This window comes from Salvelinus sp. IW2-2015, linkage group LG4q.1:29 (genome assembly GCF_002910315.2).
Source record: "Salvelinus sp. IW2-2015 linkage group LG4q.1:29, ASM291031v2, whole genome shotgun sequence".
Lineage (NCBI taxonomy): Eukaryota > Metazoa > Chordata > Actinopteri > Salmoniformes > Salmonidae > Salvelinus > Salvelinus sp. IW2-2015.
The window spans coordinates 7,250,176-7,270,992 of record NC_036842.1 but is presented as its reverse complement, the minus strand read 5'-3'; the positions used below and the strand labels follow the sequence as shown (position 1 = coordinate 7,270,992).

General features: G+C 39.5%; 1 protein-coding gene across 1 annotated transcript in view; it reads right to left on the bottom strand.

The window, feature by feature from the left end:
* lhx5 (LIM homeobox 5) overlaps positions 1-12,151 on the bottom strand; it is a 17,093-nt gene extending 4,942 nt beyond the window's left edge. The window contains exons 1-3 of the mRNA XM_023983510.3: positions 10,694-12,151; positions 8,171-8,394; positions 6,204-6,481 (exon numbers count right to left, since the gene is read on the bottom strand). Of these exons, the coding sequence (XP_023839278.1) occupies positions 6,204-6,481; positions 8,171-8,394; positions 10,694-10,866 (675 nt within the window). The 5' untranslated portion in view covers positions 10,867-12,151. The remainder of the gene's footprint in view (positions 1-6,203; positions 6,482-8,170; positions 8,395-10,693) is intronic.
* Between the last annotated feature and the right edge of the window lie 8,666 nt (positions 12,152-20,817).

The window sequence follows — 20,817 nt, the reverse complement described above, 5'->3', positions numbered from 1 at the left end:
GTTGAATATTGGAATGTATTTGAAAATACCATTTGGAAAGCATTAGCATGTAATTGCCAGTACTACAAATACATATCCTTGGAAGTATTTGAAAGACAGTATTTTCAACAACAAMAAAAGTAKTATTATTYRGGCGTATTTGAAAAAAGTTTTGAATGTACTTATTCGTTTAATTTGAATTACCAAACATATCATTYCACTTTTTAATTCCAAATATGCAGCCTAAGCTTTACATCGGTGCCTCATGAAAGATGACAAGATGCCATGTTACATTTAATAATAAAACATCAGGGTTTCAAAATGCTCGTCAGACATTGAGCAGCGATYTGGTCTGAAGATATGCCCTGCAATGCTGAAAAGCTGCTCCACAGCTGYGGAGGATGCTGGGACATGTATATAGGTACTCAGCAGCAACTATGTGCGGTGTTGGATATGTGTGACTGTGTTTCTTGCAGAATGTCAGAGGATCAGTAGTTGGTGGAAGATATGGGGTGATGAGGTACTCCTCAAGGTTATTATAGTAAACTAAAACTGAAACTAAAACAAACATTTAAAAAACAAAAACTACACTGACACTATTATCTTTGATTGCAAAACTAACTAAAATAAAAAACATCAAATTACGTTTAGTTTTAGTTTTTTAAATTCTAAACTTCGGGCTAAAAAATGTAATGGGTTTTTCAAGCTTTTTTTCTAATGGGGTTTTCATGCTTCTGAAACTGGTGGGGTAATGCAGCCAAGAGATGCCGGTTTCAAATAGGACTAGCTTGTGCATCACTATCACTAGCTATCAATAGCTAACAGGGAAGAAATAAGAGGGCGAGCGTGGAGCGTGTGCGTGAACATTGGCGACAGCAAAAGGTAAAGCCCTGTATGGGATTGTCTTGAGTACATTRCTGGAAAGGACAAAAGTAAGTGTATTGTAGTGTCAGCAGCGTGTGTGGAACAGAGATACACKGARCAAAAATATAAATGCAACATGTAGCTGTTCCCATGTTTCATGAGCTGAAATAAATAAAAGGTCACAGAAATTTTCCATACACACAAAAAGCTTATTTCTCTCAAATKATGTGCACAAATTTGTTTACATCCCTGTTAGCAAGCATTTCTCCTTTGACAAGATAATCCATTCACCTGACAAGTGTGGCATATTAAGAATCTGATTAAACAGTATGATCATTACACAGGTGCACCTTGTGCTGGGGACAATAAAAGTCCACTCTAAAATGTACAGTTGGTGAGATCCATTCATCAACCGCCATCACCTCACGTTTCAGCATGATAATGGCCGGTCCCATGTCGCAAGGATCTATACACAATTCCTGGAAGCTGAACATGTCCCAGTTCTGGCCTGCATACTCACCAGACATGTCACCCATGGAGCATGTTTGGGATGCTCTGGATCGACGTGTACGAAACTGTGTTCCAGTTCCCTCCAATGTCCAGCAACTTTGCACAGCCATTGAAGAGGAGTGGAACAACATTTCACAGGACACAATCAATTKTGTCACACCAGATACTGACTGGTTTTCTGATCCACACCCCTACTTTTTTTTAAGCTATCRGTGACCAACAGATGCATATTTGTATTCCCAGTCATGTGAAATCCATAGATTAGGCCCMAATGAASTTATTTAAATTGACTGATTTCCTTATATGAACTGTAGCTCAGTAAAATCATTCAAATTGTTGCATTTATATTGTTGTGCAGTGTAAAAAGGAAAACCCAACCTCAAAGTTAAACTGAACAGCGGCCACAAAGAATCACACAAACCATTTCAGGATTAAGACAACKTGAGACAGCCACCAGCTCTTAGTAGCTGCACGCAAATTGCAACGGTAGGACAATCAACTTTAGCAGTTGGAATGAAAAAGAGCAGAAACATGGCAACCGAATTCAAAGGAGTAAAAAAAAGAAAGAAGCACTGGTTAGTTTATTGATCCAGTCTGGCACGTCCATGAGACTGTACGATGAGCCAGCCTTCAGAAAGTTCAACCAAACACTTGATCCCAAATTTAGAACTCCTGGCGCTGCTAGAGTAAACGTGTTGATTGCTTTGCAAATGGATACAGCAACCCAGAAAGTGAAGGAGATTCTGAAAGAGGCATAGAAAATAACCCTGTGTGTAGACGGATGGATAAAGAAAGGATTGCCGGCTTTTGCTTCTGTACATATCAACCTGTTTCTTTCACCTGCTTCTATCACCCCTCCTCCAAGAAGGCACAGCATGCGTTGCTCAAGCTSCATTGGATTTAGCATCCACACACCAGAGAGGTAATTGACTGGACATTGGAAGCATGGGACATACCAGAGGAGAAGATCCTACTCGTCGTAACTGTCAATGGGGCGAACATAGTCAAGACTATCAAGTTATTACAGAACAGGCAAGGGAATACCCTTGACCAACAACAACCAGAGATGGCCATAGCTTTGAACGGTGCGGCAGAAATGTCTGAATCTGAGTCAGACAACCAATAATTATATTTTTTAATCTAAGTCACATTAAGATTGATTTATAACTTAAACATAACCAAACCTATGACSWGRCCCCTCACYTTAKGTATTACTGCCCCCCAGTGGCAAGAAGTAACATTCCACAATAACGCAAACTATAGGCCTCATGACATAAATGGCTCCTAACCTCCCACACATAGGCTACTTTCTGTCTCTAACACGAAAACTAAAACTGAAACGAAATGATTTGATAAAATTCGAACGAAATAAAAACGAGTAAATCAAGTCTGAAAACTAACTGAAGCTCAACTGGATGTCCATAGCATCAGAAAGGACATACTCATGCATGGATAGCTTGGTGACAGGCAGTGTGTCAAGCTTGTCTTCATACGCATTGAGAACTGATGTAATAATTTGATTCTGAGAGTTCCACCTTGTTGTTGACAGTAGCTGGTTGCAGCAAATGTTGACTTGCGGTTGTCAGTGGCGTAGAGGAGTTTCACAGGGGCCCCYTGCAGTTTTATAGCTAATCTCATGCTTTTTTTTTACATATTTTGCCTTGAGGCTTAAAGAATATTTATCTTATTAATATTAACAAAATATGAAATGTGTATTTTTATAGACAGAAGTGTCAGATATCACTACATTTAAATTAACAACAATATCCAGAATTTCAAATACTTTTTTGGAAATTTTGAAATACGGTATACTTTTGCTCCGAACAAGGGCATTTCCAGGCATAGAGCCGACATGGAAATTAATAATATTGAAAGTATTTAGAGAATTCAAAAAACAAAAAAACAAACATTTGGGGGGGTGATGTAACTGTCCACCATCTTGGTTCTATATACAGTGCCTTCGGAAAGTATTCAGACCCCTTGACTTTTTCCACATTTTGTTAYGTTACAGCCTTATTCTAAAATGGATTAAATACAAACATTTCCTCAGATATCTACACACAATACCCCATAATGACAAAGCAAAAATATATAAGGTCCCACAGTTGGCAATGCATGTCAGAGCAAATACCAAGCCATAAGATCGAAGGAATTGTCCGTAGAGCCCCGAGACAGGATTGTGTCGAGGCACAGATCTGGGGAAGGGTACCAAATAATTTCTGCAGCATTGAAGGTCCCCAAGAACATAGTGGCCTCCATCATTCTTAAATGGAAGAAGTTTGGAACCACCAAGACTCTTCCTAGAGCTGGYCGCCCGGCCAAACTGAGTAATCGGGGGAGAAGGGCCTTGGTCAGGGAGGTGACCAAGGCCCTTGACACGGCTCTAGAGTTCCTCTGTGGAGATGGGAGAACCTTCCAGAAGGACAACCATCTCTGCAGCACTCCACCAATCAGGCCTTTATGGTAGAGTGACTCAGTAAAAGGGACATGACAGCCCGCTTGGAGTTTGCCAGTTGACACCTAAAGGCTCTCAGACCATGAGAAACAAAATTCTCTGTTCTGAGGAAACCAAGATTGAACTCTTTGGCCTGAGGAGGAAACCTGGTACCATCCATTTTTTTTCAGAGGCAGGGACTGGGAGACTAGTCGAGGCAAAGATGAACGGAGCAAAGTACAGAGATATCCTTGATGAAAACCTGCTCCAGAGCTYTCAGGGCCTCAGACTGGGGCAAAGGTTCACCTTCCAACAGGACAGTGACCCTAAGCACACAGCCAAGACAACGCAGGAGTGGCTTCGGGACAAGTCTCTGAATGTGCTTGAGTGATCCAGCCAGAGCCCTGAAAATAGCTGTGCAGCGAATTGACAGAGCTTGAGAGGATCTGCAGAGAGGAATGAGAGAAACTCCCCAAATACAGGTGTGCCAAGCTTGTAGCGTCATACCCAAGAAGACTCAAGGCTGTAATCGCTGCCAAAGGTGCTTCAACAAAGTACTAAGTAAAGGGTCTGAATACTTATGTAAATGTAATATATATWTTTTTTATACATCTGCAAAAAAATCAAAACCTGTTTTTGCTTTGTCATTATGRGGTATTGTGTGTAGATTGATAAGGGGGGAGAAAACAATTGAATACATTTTAGAATAAAGTTGTAAACGTAACAAAGTGTGGAAAAAGTCTAGGGGTCCGAATACTTTCCGAATGCACTGTACAGTATACCACAGTGCATTATGTTGTTGCTAATCAGAGATAAATGGGATCGATACAGTGTTGTGGAGACATGAAAGTGAGAAGATGCTACAAGGCCTGGTCTGAGAGGAGAGATTGTCTGGCAGTAAACGAGTGAGGACAGAGGAGCGAGGGGGGTGTACGGTATACRGCATGTAAATCTGTGAAATCAGTGGTAATTACTGTAAGCACACAAAAAGCCACATCTCAGCTGGCAGTGACGGTGCTAATCACCCTAACACAGTCTAAACCCAGACACCGAGAGTGTGTGTTTGTGTGTGTGCATGTGTGTGGTTATGACATAAAGGCTAGAGATCTGAGTGTGGTTGGTAGCAGTGAGGATATATTCCACTTCAAGAAGGTAAACAGTAATGTTATTACTCTCTCATTAGCAATGACTATGATCTCACATGTTGTCACAGGACCATCAGATCTCCCTRACAGGGTTTGAGGTCAATTCAGTTTTAATTTGTCAATTCAGGAAGTGAAAAATCCTGATACTTCCTTGACTGACCAGAACTGCTCATTTAAACCTCTAAATTGTCTTGGTTGGCATGTGCACCTGTTAACATACAACTGTTTACAGTATTTGTGTGCAGTGCTGTGGGCTTTTTTTGTAATGACACTATTGTTCAATTATTGGCTGTTAAAAGCATTAACAGTGCATTATATTTCTAAAATGTGAAGGCCTATGGCTACAGATATGCTACATATTTAAACATGCACATACTGTGCAGGCAATCCGGGTACTATACTTGCTTCAATAATAAATGAGAAATCAACAGCAAATACAATATGTCATATTAAGAAACGAATGTCTTCCATCTTTCATTCAAATTCATTCAAATCATAATTTATCTTTTGCTTTAATTAAAAAAAACAAAAACTATCAAACAAGAGTCCAAATAGGCTACAATAGACTATAAATAGACTGGTCAAATTGCCAATTTAATGTCTGATTATTCAAAATCTTAAATTGATAAGAGATAAAGAAAACCACAACTCAATCTTAAGAAATAGTAACCTTAATGATATTAATTGATCAGTTGATAGTGCAGCAAACTATTACAAAAAATATCACAAACAAAAAATACATAATGTAGTTTCTAGACCCAATTCCATTTCCCGGGGAGGGAGGTCCATTAACTCTCGAGCTGATTTTATGGATKTATCAATCAGCATTTCACTTGAACGTGTCTTGTTATTTTTCTCATATTTATTTTTACCAAAGACGTTTTCCCTCCAAAGATAGGTCTACTTCATTCAAATAAMCTTTGGCTTCCGGACTGTTAATAACCTACATTGTGTTGTGACATTCTTTTCACTCTCACTTTGTCAAGTACGTCTTTAATTAAATCTATTCTAACTAATTCATCACGAATGTTGTCTACACCATGTAGCCTACCAAAACTCAGCAGTGCTCATCAAACAAGCAAAGAGAAAAACCACAGAACGTTATTTCTCAATTTGACCTGAAAACTCAACATTATCAACCCAGAGCTTCTAATCTATTCTATTTGATCGAGTTCTGTTCTATTTATAATAGGAATTCTAACTTGTCCAAATAAAAACCAGGCTCTGCATCAACCAGCAATGAATATRCTCAAGTTAGCCTGCTCTCCTACCTGTATAACCCGCATGTTGAGTCCCGTCTCCTGGGCCAACTGTTCCCGAATGTGTCGTGTGGGTTTCGGCGTGGCCACGAAGGCAGCCTTCAGCGTCTCCAGCTGCTTGGCTTTGATGGTGGTCCGCGGGCCTCGCCGCTTCGTGCCCGAATTCTGCTCCTCATTCTCGTTATTGTTCATGTCCTTATCTGAGGACATGGAATTGTCCGTCTCTTTTGTGTCGTCCTGTATCGGGTCCTGGAGGTCCGGCGATAAACTTCTGTCTGTGCATGATGACACTGGGGGACGGGAGAGAATGGAAAGGTTTCAATCGGAGGTGTCATGGGGCCTACTACTAGATTATTGCTGTAGCTTATCTAATCACAAATAAACTAGAATATGTGGAACAATGACGCCTCACAAAATACAAATATGGAAGCCCTTTTCACTTCCTTATATATATATAATATATATATATATACATATATAAAATAGCCTACACTTTGCCAATGTAACCAATATGAAACAGACTAAATACCTGGATTTACCAGTTTAAATCTTCACAAATAAAACAGGTGTAACCATCTCGACACTGCCCGCGTGTGACCTAAGCGATCGAGATAATGAAAGAGAAATTATGCATGTAATGTGAAACAAAAAAAGGGGGCTAGGCTGATCCCCAAGGACCCGCTGCGTCGCACGATAACAGCATGTCATTGTCCGAGGGGAGGGCTGTTTGAGCCATTCATCTGACAGGAATTTATAGCGTTGATAAGACTGAGCTATGGTCAGATGCATTCAGCGAAGCGGAGATGCTTTGTTGGGGAACATCATCAAACGCTAGGCTACACATGCCCTATACACGGCCCATTGCSGCGGCGAGAATGTCAGTATGTTCACATTTGCAGCTACAGACACCCAACGAGGGGTCAAATTCAATGTCACGTCTTTCCAGGATACAAATGTTATTCCTCACCTTGTTGATCTAAAGACAAAATCGAATGGCAGTGATGGGAGCCTGAGAACCCCATAAACACAAGCTTTTCTGAAAGTTGTTGACTTGCACATTTTAGTTCCAAACACCCCAAAGTGTAGGCCTAATATTTTAACAATATCAAGGCCATGTTGAATAAAGACATTTTAGAGATATTTATTTATTTGGCGAGGAAGTAACTTGCAGCCGAATTCTCCATAGGCTACACATGTTGKACCATGTAGGCCTACGGCACTGCAGCTAAAATGGGAAAGTAAGCTAGAATATAGAATAGAATSCCCAAATTCATATACATCTACAAGACTAGGCTACTTCAGATTGGACGCAGACGATACTCCAACGAATGCAGAGCCAGAGCTAACACGCAGACATGCATGTCCATGGTTTTGAATTACCTGACGGAGGCCTATTGTAGGACTTGATATAGGCCTCCGTTATGGCTCTGGATAAAACAATTTAAATGGCATAGTAACACAATATGATTTCGAATTCATGCATTTTAGTTCGGTAAATCATATGTGAATATGTGGTTTAGGCTTATCCTATTTTAGGAATCCAACAAATACAACCGTGTAGTAGTTTAAGGCGTTTCTCATCGTGCACAAATATTAATGCTCCACCATTCCCCCGTGTATGGGATGGGATCCCACGTTGAAACGATCAGTAAATAAATACACACAAATTAATCAGTTAACGTAGGTGGCCAAAACAGTCTTCCAAAAAACAACCCGCTTTAAATGATGCTCGTTGCTTTCAAATACAAATGCAGACTATAATATACCACTTATATTTTTGAGGGGGGAAAAATAGGCTTAGGCTACTAAGAAAGAAAGGTCCATTATTTTCAGACAACCGTGTAGAATTTTTCCAAGAACAAGACCAACAGACCATTGATATTTTCGTATCCATGCACTAGACTAGCCTAACATTAGTAGACCGTCTAGAATGTCTACTGTAGACGCACTTTTGAAACCCTTAGCTATAATTAGGCTACCTGAATTCAAATTGACTTCCTTGATAGCCCCTGAGCTTAGGTAGTCTTCTTTGCACACAAACTTATTTTCGTCGATGACATAGAGCTCCTCGCCCGTGGACAGCTGCTTGTTGCACACCATGCACGTGAAGCAGTTGAGATGGAACACCTTGCTGCGCGCCTTGCGCACAAGATCGCTGGGAGAGATGCCTTGGAGGCAGCCCGCGCACTTCGTCCCAAACCTCCTGAAAATAAAGGGAGAGAGGAGAGGGGGGTTGATGTGAAATCCCCACGACACAGAAATACATACAAAAAAAATATGAATTTGAGATGGACATTTTACTGTTCTAACTTTTTTTTTTTTAAATAATGTATATGCCTATTAGACAACGAATTTTGCAACTGTGGGCAATGCAGAAGGTTTGGCGCGTAGCCTGATTTGAAGCGTTTGTTCCAAGAAAATTACGAAATCGCAATGACAAAACACTTACAACAATGACTAAATATATTCTATAGTAGTTATAATTTATTGTTTTTATTTTATACATTTGTTTCATTGTATTACATATTTGCCATGATTGAAGAAGGGGTAGGCTATTTCGAAATAATTTTCGTTAAAATCTAACAGACTACTCTTGATACATAATATAGCCTAAAATGTAGCACCTGCGCTAGACTGAGAAATACCATAATTCTTGTTTTTAACAATAAACCCACGCAGAACGTATTAGTGACAGTCATCACATTGAGACTACAGAGATATCCGAGGATTAAACGGACTAGGAACATTTTAGCGTGAAATCTCCTGTTAATCCACATTCACCCTCTTCACGTGCAAAAAAAAGCATAGTGGATATACTTGTATTATTTGGATAGACAGGCGAGTATATAACAGCCTAACTCAACGTCTCATCGTTTCCGGGGATAAGTCGACAAGGTAAATCAGTTGAAAATGAAGTGTTTCACTGGAAGAAAAAATGTGTGCTACATATAGTGATGGGGAATGGGAAACCTTATTATGTTTTTCTCCCACCATGCATTGTACTTTAGTGTTTCCCTCTCCGATGTGAAATAAATAGGCCTAATCCACCTCATCACGAGCCAGAAACCTCATCACGCGCCTCTCATGGTGATTTGGTAATCTCTCTCATCAACATGGCGTCGCCTCAGGACGAAACAAATACAGGAATTGAAAATATTTCAATTATAATACGATTATTGGAGGTAGTGTGTGTTTGAGGGTGTGTGTGGGGGGTGGGAGGACGGGGCGAGCGGTCGAGGCAAGCCCCCTTTATTTTTTATCAGAATCCCTCTCTCTTTCYCTGTCTCTCTCTCCAGCCATTTGCAATAGTATCGCTCCACTGTACCCTTTCACATGCACGGCTCGGCGAGGACACAGCACTACTTACACAACAAATGGCCACATTAGGGTGATTACTGTTTCGCCTGGCTAATTGTTCGGCCATTTAAATCCACGGATGGAAGCCGGCTAATATGATGGTCAAGGCCGTTTGAGGCCAACATTGCCTTCACAAAAGCTTAAATACTGGGCCTCACATGTCATTAAACAATTTGTACAGGAGGGGGAAAAAAGCTGACACATAACTAATTGGTATGATGCTATGAGAGTGCGCGTACACAAACAAGGGCCTACACTTATCACTGAATTACCACTTTGAAGAACTGAGCGGCTGGTGTAGGCCTAATGGTTAAGTTTTAAAATCTATTGGACCAAACAATAGTGKAAACAGAGAGTACAGGTGAGAGGAAAATGCATATTATAAATAGATTTCAACTGCCTCCATGTGCATGGAGAGAAGAGAATTAAGAGAAGTGAATATTCAAGCYGACATAATATTCAACCCCACCAATMATATTGATTTATAAATAAAAGTGATATTATTTGTCATAATAAATATTAGGAATAAAGGTTATGATTCATATTGTCAGAAAACACACTGTGTCTCTAAAAAACACCCTCTTCATGTAAAACTCAAGCGGACAAAGAGTGATAACGTGGACATCTCAGGCTATGATTAATTAGTTCTGTCAACATGCTAAATATATTTGTGATATTCAGAGCTCTAGAATGAACTTATAACTCTGAAATTATATACATTTATATAGGCCTAATAATTATATGATTTTTGTGGTTACAATATTATTTCTGCAAGGCTTGAAATTGAATAATTTGAAGTGACATTCTAAAACAATTCTAATAACTGATAGGCTATCTCGCCTATAGGTGAATTATAGGCCATCATGTGAAGTAGGCCTTGGCGAACCATATCCATTTCCACGAAACAATGTGTAGGCCTACAGAATAATATCATGATGGTTAATTCATTATGTGAGTGACGCTATAACGAKCGCTATTTTGATCATTGTGTGACATGCAATCAATTTCAGCATTTTAAGACACTTACTAACAAAAAACAGACAAACAAATCTTCAGAAGCAGCAGGGTTATAATTCTCCCTGGTGAGTTCACAGAGTTTTTGGCATACCTGCTTTTTCGCATAAATCCCCAATCTGAATCCTTACCTGAAAAAGTCAATTTTACAATAAAGCTTCCCATCACGCGAGAAGCACTTCTCGGTCAGGTTACAGTGGCACTCGCAGCATTGGACGCACTTGGCGTGCCAGGCTCGGTCCAACACGTTGAGCAGGAACCGGTCCAGGATGGGCCTGTCGCACCCCGCGCAGTGGACCATCATCCCACCCGTCTGGAGGATAACGAGGGCCGACCTTCCCACGCGGACTCCGGTGCTGGGTCTGGGGCCACGCGGCTCTCCGCGCAGCAACGTCTTGGCTCCGGGGTTGTGGACAAAGCAGGCGCGAATGTTCTGTCAGGTGGGTGGATGGGTGGGGAGAAGCCCCTYTCCACTACCGTTTAAAGGCAGGCTATAGGCGAACACTCCCCGAAGTTCCTCTACTGTACTCCTGGGTCTGGAAGCCCCTGTCCTGTTCTGTCCTAGCACTTGTCACAATCCAGAATCCAAAAGAAAAAWTATGAATTTAAAAAGCACCTATAGTCCTCTTCTTCATTGACGGGCTGCGTAAAAATTGACACGTGGAAAGCCTGTTCGTCCCCGCTGTAGAGAAAATGTTACATGGGCTGTAGCCTATTATTATTATTTTGTTGTTGTTGTCATTTTTTGTTTTTAGGTTCCACTTCTTCGCCTCCGCTCACCTCACGTCGACACTTTTCGCATCACTGTGCCCGGCTCTGCGGGCGCCAGGCGCATCCGTATTCAGATTGGGTGACGCTCTCCTTAATTCCCGTGCCTGGGTGGCCAATCAGGACTCAAGTTGTCATGGTTACCCCTTTAAATARTGGTCGGTAGCCTACCTTCAGGTTGACCCAAAACATAAACCATGCTTGCAGAAATAGGCTAATAAACTKTAACTTTGCGGAGAGGGACATGATATTTTGGCAAACATATCACTCACTGGTCACTTGTTTTGTTACTGCCCTGTTATAGAATGGACCTAAACGGTGTAAATAGGTCTACAATCTGCCATTTTCTATTTGTCAACTGTAGCTCAACGATCAAGCTCTTGGGGTGAATGGATTTTAGGGACTATCCCCACCCGACGCTTCAAGAAATGGAGCACCAGCCGACGAATTACATAGACTAAACTACCTGGGCCATATAAAAAACCAAACATGCATTTTGTCTAATATCACCAATCAACAAGATCTTTCTCTGTTACAATTGGGCCAATTAAGACATGTTATTTAGAGGAAATTCAAGTTTTGATTGGTTTAATTGAATCCCCACAAATTKAAAGCTAAATGAAGCTTCTATAGACACCAAGGCACAAAACAAAAACCTGCGGATCATCTTCCATTTTCTTTCTTCTTTTCACCTCTTCTTCGTCTTCGGTCTTTGACAAGATGACCTAATGGAGTTGATGCCTATTAGCCAACACCTTTCTAAAGCGGCCTACAAAGTGAGGGGGCCGTCTTTACATGACATGATACCCGCCTTAAATGACCCTGAATGGGATGCGATGGGAGTAGCTGAACAAGAGCTAATGCTACAAAACCCTCCCTGCATTATCATCTGTCTCTCCCTCTGTGTGTGTGTGGAGTGGAGGGGRCGGGAGGGTAGGGGGACCTAGGCAGGCCCTTTCTCATGCAGAAAGCTATTTACAGGGAAATGCACAGGATTAAGATAGCGGGGCCTCATCAATAGGGAAAGCTGAGTCGCCCGCCGCTTTAACAGAGTAGCCACCAATCGAAGGGAATTTCAATATTTACCCAGATCATCATTTAGTTAGTTGCGGCATTGCAAACATCATGCAGACGCTAATGGTTGTTAGTGGAAATGTGAGGCTGGTTTAAAACTGCGTTTGAGCATTTGTAGTATAGGGCTATAATGAGTTGGTTAAGCAGGTGTTAATTTGGGCCCATTACGCATTCTCATTTAAGATAACGTTTTAATCAGAACAACAACAACCTCATCAACAACATGGATTGGCAACTTTATGCATTCATAATATTATCATTTCAATTGCACATTGTTGCTGTGGGCCAACATAAATAACTAAGAAACGTGTTGTTTATGATAAATGTGAAAATAGCCTGCTTTATGGCAAGAAACTGACAATATTTCAAGTTTTACTAAAATACACGACTGTCATATTTGTATGAGTTTGTTTGAGTTTTATAGGCCTATCAATATTATTATTATTTATCATTCTGTCTTACGAATGATGTATTAATATGTATTATGTATTGTTATTATTATATCCTACTCCTTACCATCTTTCACCATTACCACCACCGCCACCATCATCCTAATCAATGTTTTCAACCAAAAGCATACTTGCACGGATAAAACAAGGCCTRTAGCAATTAGCTAACCTTACATAGAGCAACAAAAAAACATGTGATAACCAGAGTGAGGTTGTAGCGCGTGCATGCATGCATCAATTTTGGAGCAGTAGGATTATCCATCCATATCCAACCGTAGATTGTAGAATGTGAAATGGTTGGTATTAAATGGTGACTCTACATGATAATAAAGCAGCAATTTATGTAGCCAGGGGAGGCCGTTCAGCTTGTTGGGAGAGAAAGGGGGAGAGCCCGGGCCACCAAGGGGACCCCCGCCGCTCTTGGCAGGCGAAAGTGGCAGCAAAGCTTGGACTCGYTCTCGGTCTTAATCCCAAAGCTATCGGGGCTTGCTATTTATTTTTCTCACCAAATCTTATTTTCTTGACTCTCCGTTTAAGAACTCCTAAACATTTCAGTTCGTATGTCGTTAGCACCAATGAACATAGACATATAGGCTACTCCCCGTCAACAACAAGTAAATAAGGCGCGAAAATAGACGACACGCGCACTTGGTGTGCCTACTAATTTACATATCTGAAACTGTTAAATTGCTCAAATTCAACCTGCCAACTGTTGATGAGTAGTCAACATGGGTTTGTAGCCTATAGTACTTTCCTGCCTCATATTTTCCTTTAGGCCTATGATAATACCCTATTATTAATACAACCAGGTAGCATTCACGTATACTATGATAAGGGTGTGCGTAGAGAGTCATATAGGCCTTTCCAAATAATGATACAAACGGTGCTTTTAGAGAATATTATCTATTTTGGGGACAAAGCGTTATCACCCTGTACGTGGGAAGAGAACATGTTGTGTAAAGAGACCTCTGGCTACAGCTTCTCGCCTCTTGTTTGAGTCCCATATTTCATTGTATAGGGAAACATTTCATTGGGTAGCTGTGTTCTCTCGTTTATCCCACCACCTTTACTGTTCTGCCTGTMCCCAGCTCTCTGCTGCAAGCCAAACAGTCCAGCGCCGTGCCTAGCAGAGCCACACAGAGTGCGGGACGCACCTGCTACTAGGAACTACCGAAGAGAGCGGAAGTGATCAAGGTGCTGAAACTAGACAACTCGCTGCAGGGGCCGGGTTTTTATKTCTTCTTCGCTCTTGCTAGCCTAATTGAATATACAGATGTAGGATCTTAATTTGATCACTCTTTTGTCGCTGGGAATTTTGSTAAATTGTAGTGTATTCAAGGTTTAAAAAGGCTTCTAAAGTTTGTARATTCCACTTTAAAATGTCAGACTTGATTTGCCCTAACGAAAAATATAAACCCCTACAAAAAATGTATATTGATTATAATACACATAATAATTCACATTTCCTGGAATATTTTCCTGTTGTAGCAAACTGGCTCAAATTAAAATCCTACATCTATATGTACATTAGAAAGCACCCATGCAACAGAGAAACAACACACATTGCAGACATTATACAGGAACAAGTCTGTTTATTAAGCCATAACGCCACTATTTGAAACCCTGTGGTCTTATGAATGGGGGTTGTGGTTCAAAGCCTACAAGCTAAATTAATGCGGCCCTGAACATGCATCCCTTCCGATTTCTTGTTCAGCATAGTACTGTTCTAAAAACAGTAGGCTACGCGTTGATTCTGAATAGGCCTGTACAGTCACACTTTGTTTTCATCATCAATCAAAAACGCATTGGCTTGCACAAGATTCTTTTATGGCAATTTTCGGAATATCAACATGTGATTAGGTGTGGTAATGACTTGACAGAAGTAAACAACTTACAGGGGTTGCTCTGTCATTATGCTCTTCTAGTATGATTTTCCAGGTGTGGTATGATGATTCATGGGCTGTATATCTGTGCAACACCAACACATTCCTACAACGCTGTTGAGGCGTCATACTCTGAATCTGGTGAGGCGTCATGCACCAATATTTCTTGAAGAGGCGCTTATGGCCAAATCAAATGCAATAGGTTATCTTTACAAGATAAATTATGTGTAAAATAAACTGTATCTTTAAAAACAAAAGTATTCTATGTGAGAGAGGAACGATTTAACTGTCAGCTACTCACTGGACTACACAATGGGAACAAAACTCTAGAAACATTTTACATTTTGTCCCTAATACCAATGTATTTACATGACAGGTGGTATTACACAGTACAAAATACTGCACATACTGTACACAAGCGTGCAAATACACACACACACACACACACACACACACACACACACACACACACACACACACACACACACACACACACACACACACACACACACACACACACACACACACACACACACACACACACACTTTTCTAGGACTTTATTCCTCCAGCTGCAACCTCCCATCCATGGCAGTTTGAGCAGCCGTCCCCTTTGTCCAATGTGGCCTTAGTCCTACACAACACACAACCCAAGCTTTACTCTGTGTCTGTGTCCACTCTCCTCTTTTCTGTTGTGTTGTAAGGAGTTGGAGGGAAAATTGCATCTCTTTCAGAGCCACTCTGACCTCTCTAGCCTTCATCCTTCAGCCCTATTTCTGTAGCTCAGTACCTGCTGTATCCTGTGCAGGTGTCAAATCAAGTACATTTTTTATTTTTATCGGGTAGATCAGCTTTAATAATGCAGATAGATTGTGGCTTCCATCAAGGTAATTGTCTGCATAATTTCCAATCCCCCATATAATGTTTTGTAAATAYATATACAGTATATATATMATTTAAAAAATATACATATTTTCYTTTATTATTTTTYCCTAACCSTACCTCCCCTAATTGGAGTAAACTAATGGAAAACAATGAATCAATCAAATGTATTTATAAATCCCTTATTATATCAGCCGATGTCACAAAGTGCTGTACAGAAACCCATCCTAAAATACCAAACAGCAAGCAATGCAGATGTRGAAGCACACTTAGTCTTCTACTTCCAGCTTATACATAYACTACCGGTCAAAAGTTTTAGAACACCTACTCATTCAAGGGTTTTTATTTATTTTTACTATTTTCTACATTGTAGAATAATATTGAAGACATTAAAACTATGAAATAACAGMTATGGAATCATAAATAAAATGCATTTTATATTTGAGATTCKTCAAAGTAGCYACCCTTTGCCTTGATGACAGCTTTGCACACTCTTGGCATCCTCTCAACCAGCTTCACCTGGAATKCTTTTTCAACAGTCTTGAAGGAGTTCCCACATATGCTGAGCACTCAATTCGGTTGAGGTTGGGGGATTGTGGAGTCCAGGTCATCTGATGTAGCAATCCATCACTCTCCTTCTTGGTAAAATAGCCCTTACACAGCCTGGAGGTGTGTTGGGTCATTGTCCTGTTGAAAAACAAAWGATAGTCCCAYTAAGCCCAAACCATGGGATGGTGTATCGCTGCAGAATGCTGTGGTAGCCATGCTGGTTAAATGTGCCTTGAATTMAAAAYAAATCACGGACAGTGTCACCAGAAAAGCACCCCCACACCATAACACCTCCTCCATGCTTTACGGTGAAAAATAGACATTCGGAGATCATCCGTTCACYCACACCGCGTCTCACAAATTTGTACTCCAGAACAAAGGACACATTTCCAACGGTCTAATGTCCATTGCTTSTATTTCTTGGTCCAAGCAAGTCTCTTCTTCTTTGCAGCAATTCGACCATGAAGGCCTGATTCACACAGTCTCCTCTGAACAGTTGATGTTGAGATGAGTCTGTTATTTGAACTCTGTGAAGCATTTATTTGGGCTGCAATTTCTGAGGCTGCAGCAGTGATAACTCTTCCTTTCCTGTGGTGGTCCTCATGAGAGCCAGTTTCTTCATAGCCCTTGATAATTTTTGCGACTGCACAATTTTCCGGATTGACTGACCTTCATATCTTAAAGTAATGATAGACTGTCGTTTCTCTTTGCTTATTTGAGCTGTTCTTGCCATAATATGGACTTGGTATTTTACCAAATAGGGCTATGTTCTGTATACCACCCTTACCTTGTCACAACACAACAGATTGGCTCAAACGCATTAAGAAGGAAAGAAATTCCACAAATTAACTTTTAACAAGGCACACCTGTTAGTTGAAATACATTCCATGTGATAAAATAATGAAAAACCCTTGAATGAGTACAGTAGGTGTGTCCAAACTGGTACTGTATGTCTTTTATTAGTATATTTGAGTTTAACCATRTTTGTTGTAATATTGTTTGTCTTTTCTGGTGGATTAAATTGAAATTGCAATCAACTTTCTAAGGCTTGTTTGAAAAAGAACGATATTTTGGAGATTATTTCATTTTCAAATAACCGAAAGTGAGAGTTTTGCWGTCTGAATAAAGGGATGAAGGCCATTCCTGAACATGGGGTGAGACATTCTTACTAATCTGCTAGAGAAGCCTTTAGTGAGATGTCTAATGCTTTAATATTTAATCATTTCTGTCGTCCGAATTCATATTTATTATATAAATAGGCCCGTTGAATTTTGTCTGGCTTGCCGTTACAAWTAAAATTGAATATTTTTTGCTCATGTAATTTATAAAACAAATCGCTAGGCCATAAGCAAATAAGTAAACTGGGATATGACTAAAGAGTTAATCATGGTGATTTTTCCACAAATAGCCATGTATTTTCCTTTCCATGGTAGCAAGATCTTATCTATTTTTGCTATCTTTCTATTAAAATGTATTGTAGTGAGATACTTACTTTCTTTCAGGATATGATTACCGAGTATGTCCACTTCACCGCCAGACCATTTTATTGGTTTACTACACGGTAAAGTAAAAGTAATTTTTTTTGTGATCCAATACATAATATAGTACACTATATAGTACACATAATTTGGTTGTAAATCAGAGAGGTTAGAAAAATGATCTAGATCCTTTATGAGGCTTAGGAGGGATCGAAATTGTGGATTTAAAAGAAAACATGAATCATCAGTGTACAAAGACACCTTTGTTTTTAAGCCCTGGATTTCTAACCCCTTAATATTATTGTTAGATCTGATTTTAATAGCTAACATTTCGATGTCAATAATAAATAGATATGCCGATAGTGGACAACCTTGTTTTAGTCCTCTTGACAGTTTAATACTTTCTGAGAAGTAGCCATTATTTACTATTTTACACCTAGGGTTACTATACATAACTTTAACCCATTGTATAAGAGATTCTCCAAAATTGAAATATTCCAGGCGTTTATATATAAAAACCTTTTCAAAGTCAGCTATGAATACCAGGCCTGGTTTGCCAGATTTTTCATAGTATTCTATTGTTTCCAGAACTTGTCTTATATTATCTCCAATGTATCGTTCCAAGTTAAAAAAAACTGTCTGATTAGGATGAATAATATCCAACTATATTTTTTAAAATTCTATGCACTATGCATTTTGCTAGAATTTTTGCATCACAACACTGAAGTGTAAGGGGCCTCCAATTTTTAAAAAAATGACTCAATCTTTATATTTACCACTTGGGTCCTGTTTCAGTAATAATGAAATCAGACCTTCTTGTTGAGTATCTGATAATCAACTATTTTTATAGGAGTGGTTAAAACATGCTAATAACGGTCCTCTGAGTACATCAAAAAAGGTTTGGTATACCTCAACTGRTATGTCATCCAGCCCTGGAGTTTTCCCAGACTTTAAGGCTTTCATTTCATCAATATATTCCTCTTCTGTAAGTATTTCTGTACAGCTGTTAATTTTACATTATTAATATAAAAAKAATCCTTACAATTAACTTTGGTTAGTGGAGATGGAGGTGACTGAAACGAAAACATATGCTTCTTCTTTAAAAATATAGTTTGGTGAATTATGGATGACTCCGTCATTTGTATCAAGTTTCAGTAAATCATTTTTGGTAGCATTTCTATGTTGAAGATTAAAAAATAATTTGGTGCATTTTCCACCATATTCCATCCAGTTCACTTAATTTATTCATAAAAATATATTACACTTGATCTTTCTTGAATAAATCCCTCCAATTATGTTTGTTTTTTCTTTAACTTATTCTGTGCCCATATGGTACAGTATTTATTGCTATCTATCTGCACCATGAGTTCCTTTATTTCCTTTGTTAATATGAACTCAAATAAAGTTTGATTTTATTTGAGTCATGAGAAGAGAGGATATTGTGCCAAAGTCTTTTTGAGATACCTACAACTGAGGTAGAATAGTAGAATGTCTGTGTGAATATTACTGTTGAAACTGCTGTGGTTTAATTGTCATTCACTAATCAAAACATCAAATGGAAAACACTTTTTGTTCACAGGGCCAAGCAGATGTGAATGTAATTAGATACAGTACATTTTTAATGAATATTTACACCTTGCTGCTGACTTGTGTATTGTAACTGTTGCAGATAAAGAAAACTATGATTAAAAAGGAAGGAAGTAAGGAGAGGAAGTGACAAGAGGGAGGGATGGAGATGCAGGCATATCCACGGGAACAAGGGGTGCAGAGGGTGCTGCAGCATCCCCTGAAAAATCTGAATTTAAAAAAGTATATATTTCAGGGGGTGCTGCACTGGGCATTTTACTAGTATTAGCGGACCAATATAGAAGTCTGTACAGCGGGCAAAATATGTTTTCAGCATCTCCACTTTGGCAAAAAAGGTAATTGTATAATTCAGAACAGTATCTTGCAGGATTCAATAGTTGGAATTGTAAGAGTTGTTGCCCTGTCCCTTTCTCTGTGATTGTAATTCTAATGGAATCTAGAAAGAACTAACCACTTAATGTAAATGTACATTATTTTATTGTACATAGGCTGGTCATCTAGGTTTGTACCTGTAGACTTTCCATCACTATGAAGGAAAACAATGCACAATAAAGTCAGTGAGTGCGTTGAGATCTCAAGTGGTTTGTGATGATGTGGCTCAGTTAGTAGAGCATGGTGCTTGCAATGCTAGGGTTGTGGGTTCAATTCCCATGGGGGACCAGTACAAAAAAATATTAAAATGTATGCTCTCACTACTGACTTAAGATGGTGCCGAAGAGCGTCGCTGACGTTTTACATTCTCCCAATCAATTGTGCAATTTTGTTATTTGTTTACRTTTTGTGTAACTTATTTTTTAACTTATTGTGCACATAATGTTGCTGCTACCGTCTCTTATGACCGAMAATAACTTCTGGACATCAGAAAAGCGATACCCAAATCTAACTGCCTGTAACTCAGGCCCTGAAGCAARGATATGCATATTCTTGGTAACATTTGAAAGGAAACACTTTGGAGTTTGTGTAAATGTGAAAGGAATGTAGGAGAATATAACACAATAGATCTGGTAAAAGATAATACAAAGAAAAAACCAACCATTCTTTTGTATTTTTTTGTACCATCATCTTTGAAATCCATAATGTATTATTCCAGCCCAGMTGCAATTTAGATTTTGGCCACTAGATGGCAGCAATGTATGTGCAACGTTTTAGACTGCTCCAATGAACCATTGCATTTCTGTTCTAAATGTTGTATCAAGACTGCCCAAATGTGCCTAATTTGTTTATTAATAACCTTTCATGTTCAAAAYTGCAATCTCTTTAAACAATAGCATGGTATTATTTCACTGTAATAGCTACTGTAAATTGGACAGTGCAGTTAGATTAACAAGAATTTAAGCCAATATCAGATATTTCTATGTCCTGGGAAATGTTCTTGTTACTTACAACCTCATGCTAATCGCATTAGCCTATGTTGGCTCAACCGTCCCTTGGAAGGGACACCGATCCCGAAGAAGATTTATTAACGAGTCCGACGAGAAGGATATCCTGTTTTCACTGGAACAGGCCCAGATCCACATCTTTTGCGTGAAGAAAAGACACCGGAAAAGGGGACGCAGATTGGGGATTCTTCTGAGAATCCGTAGGCGA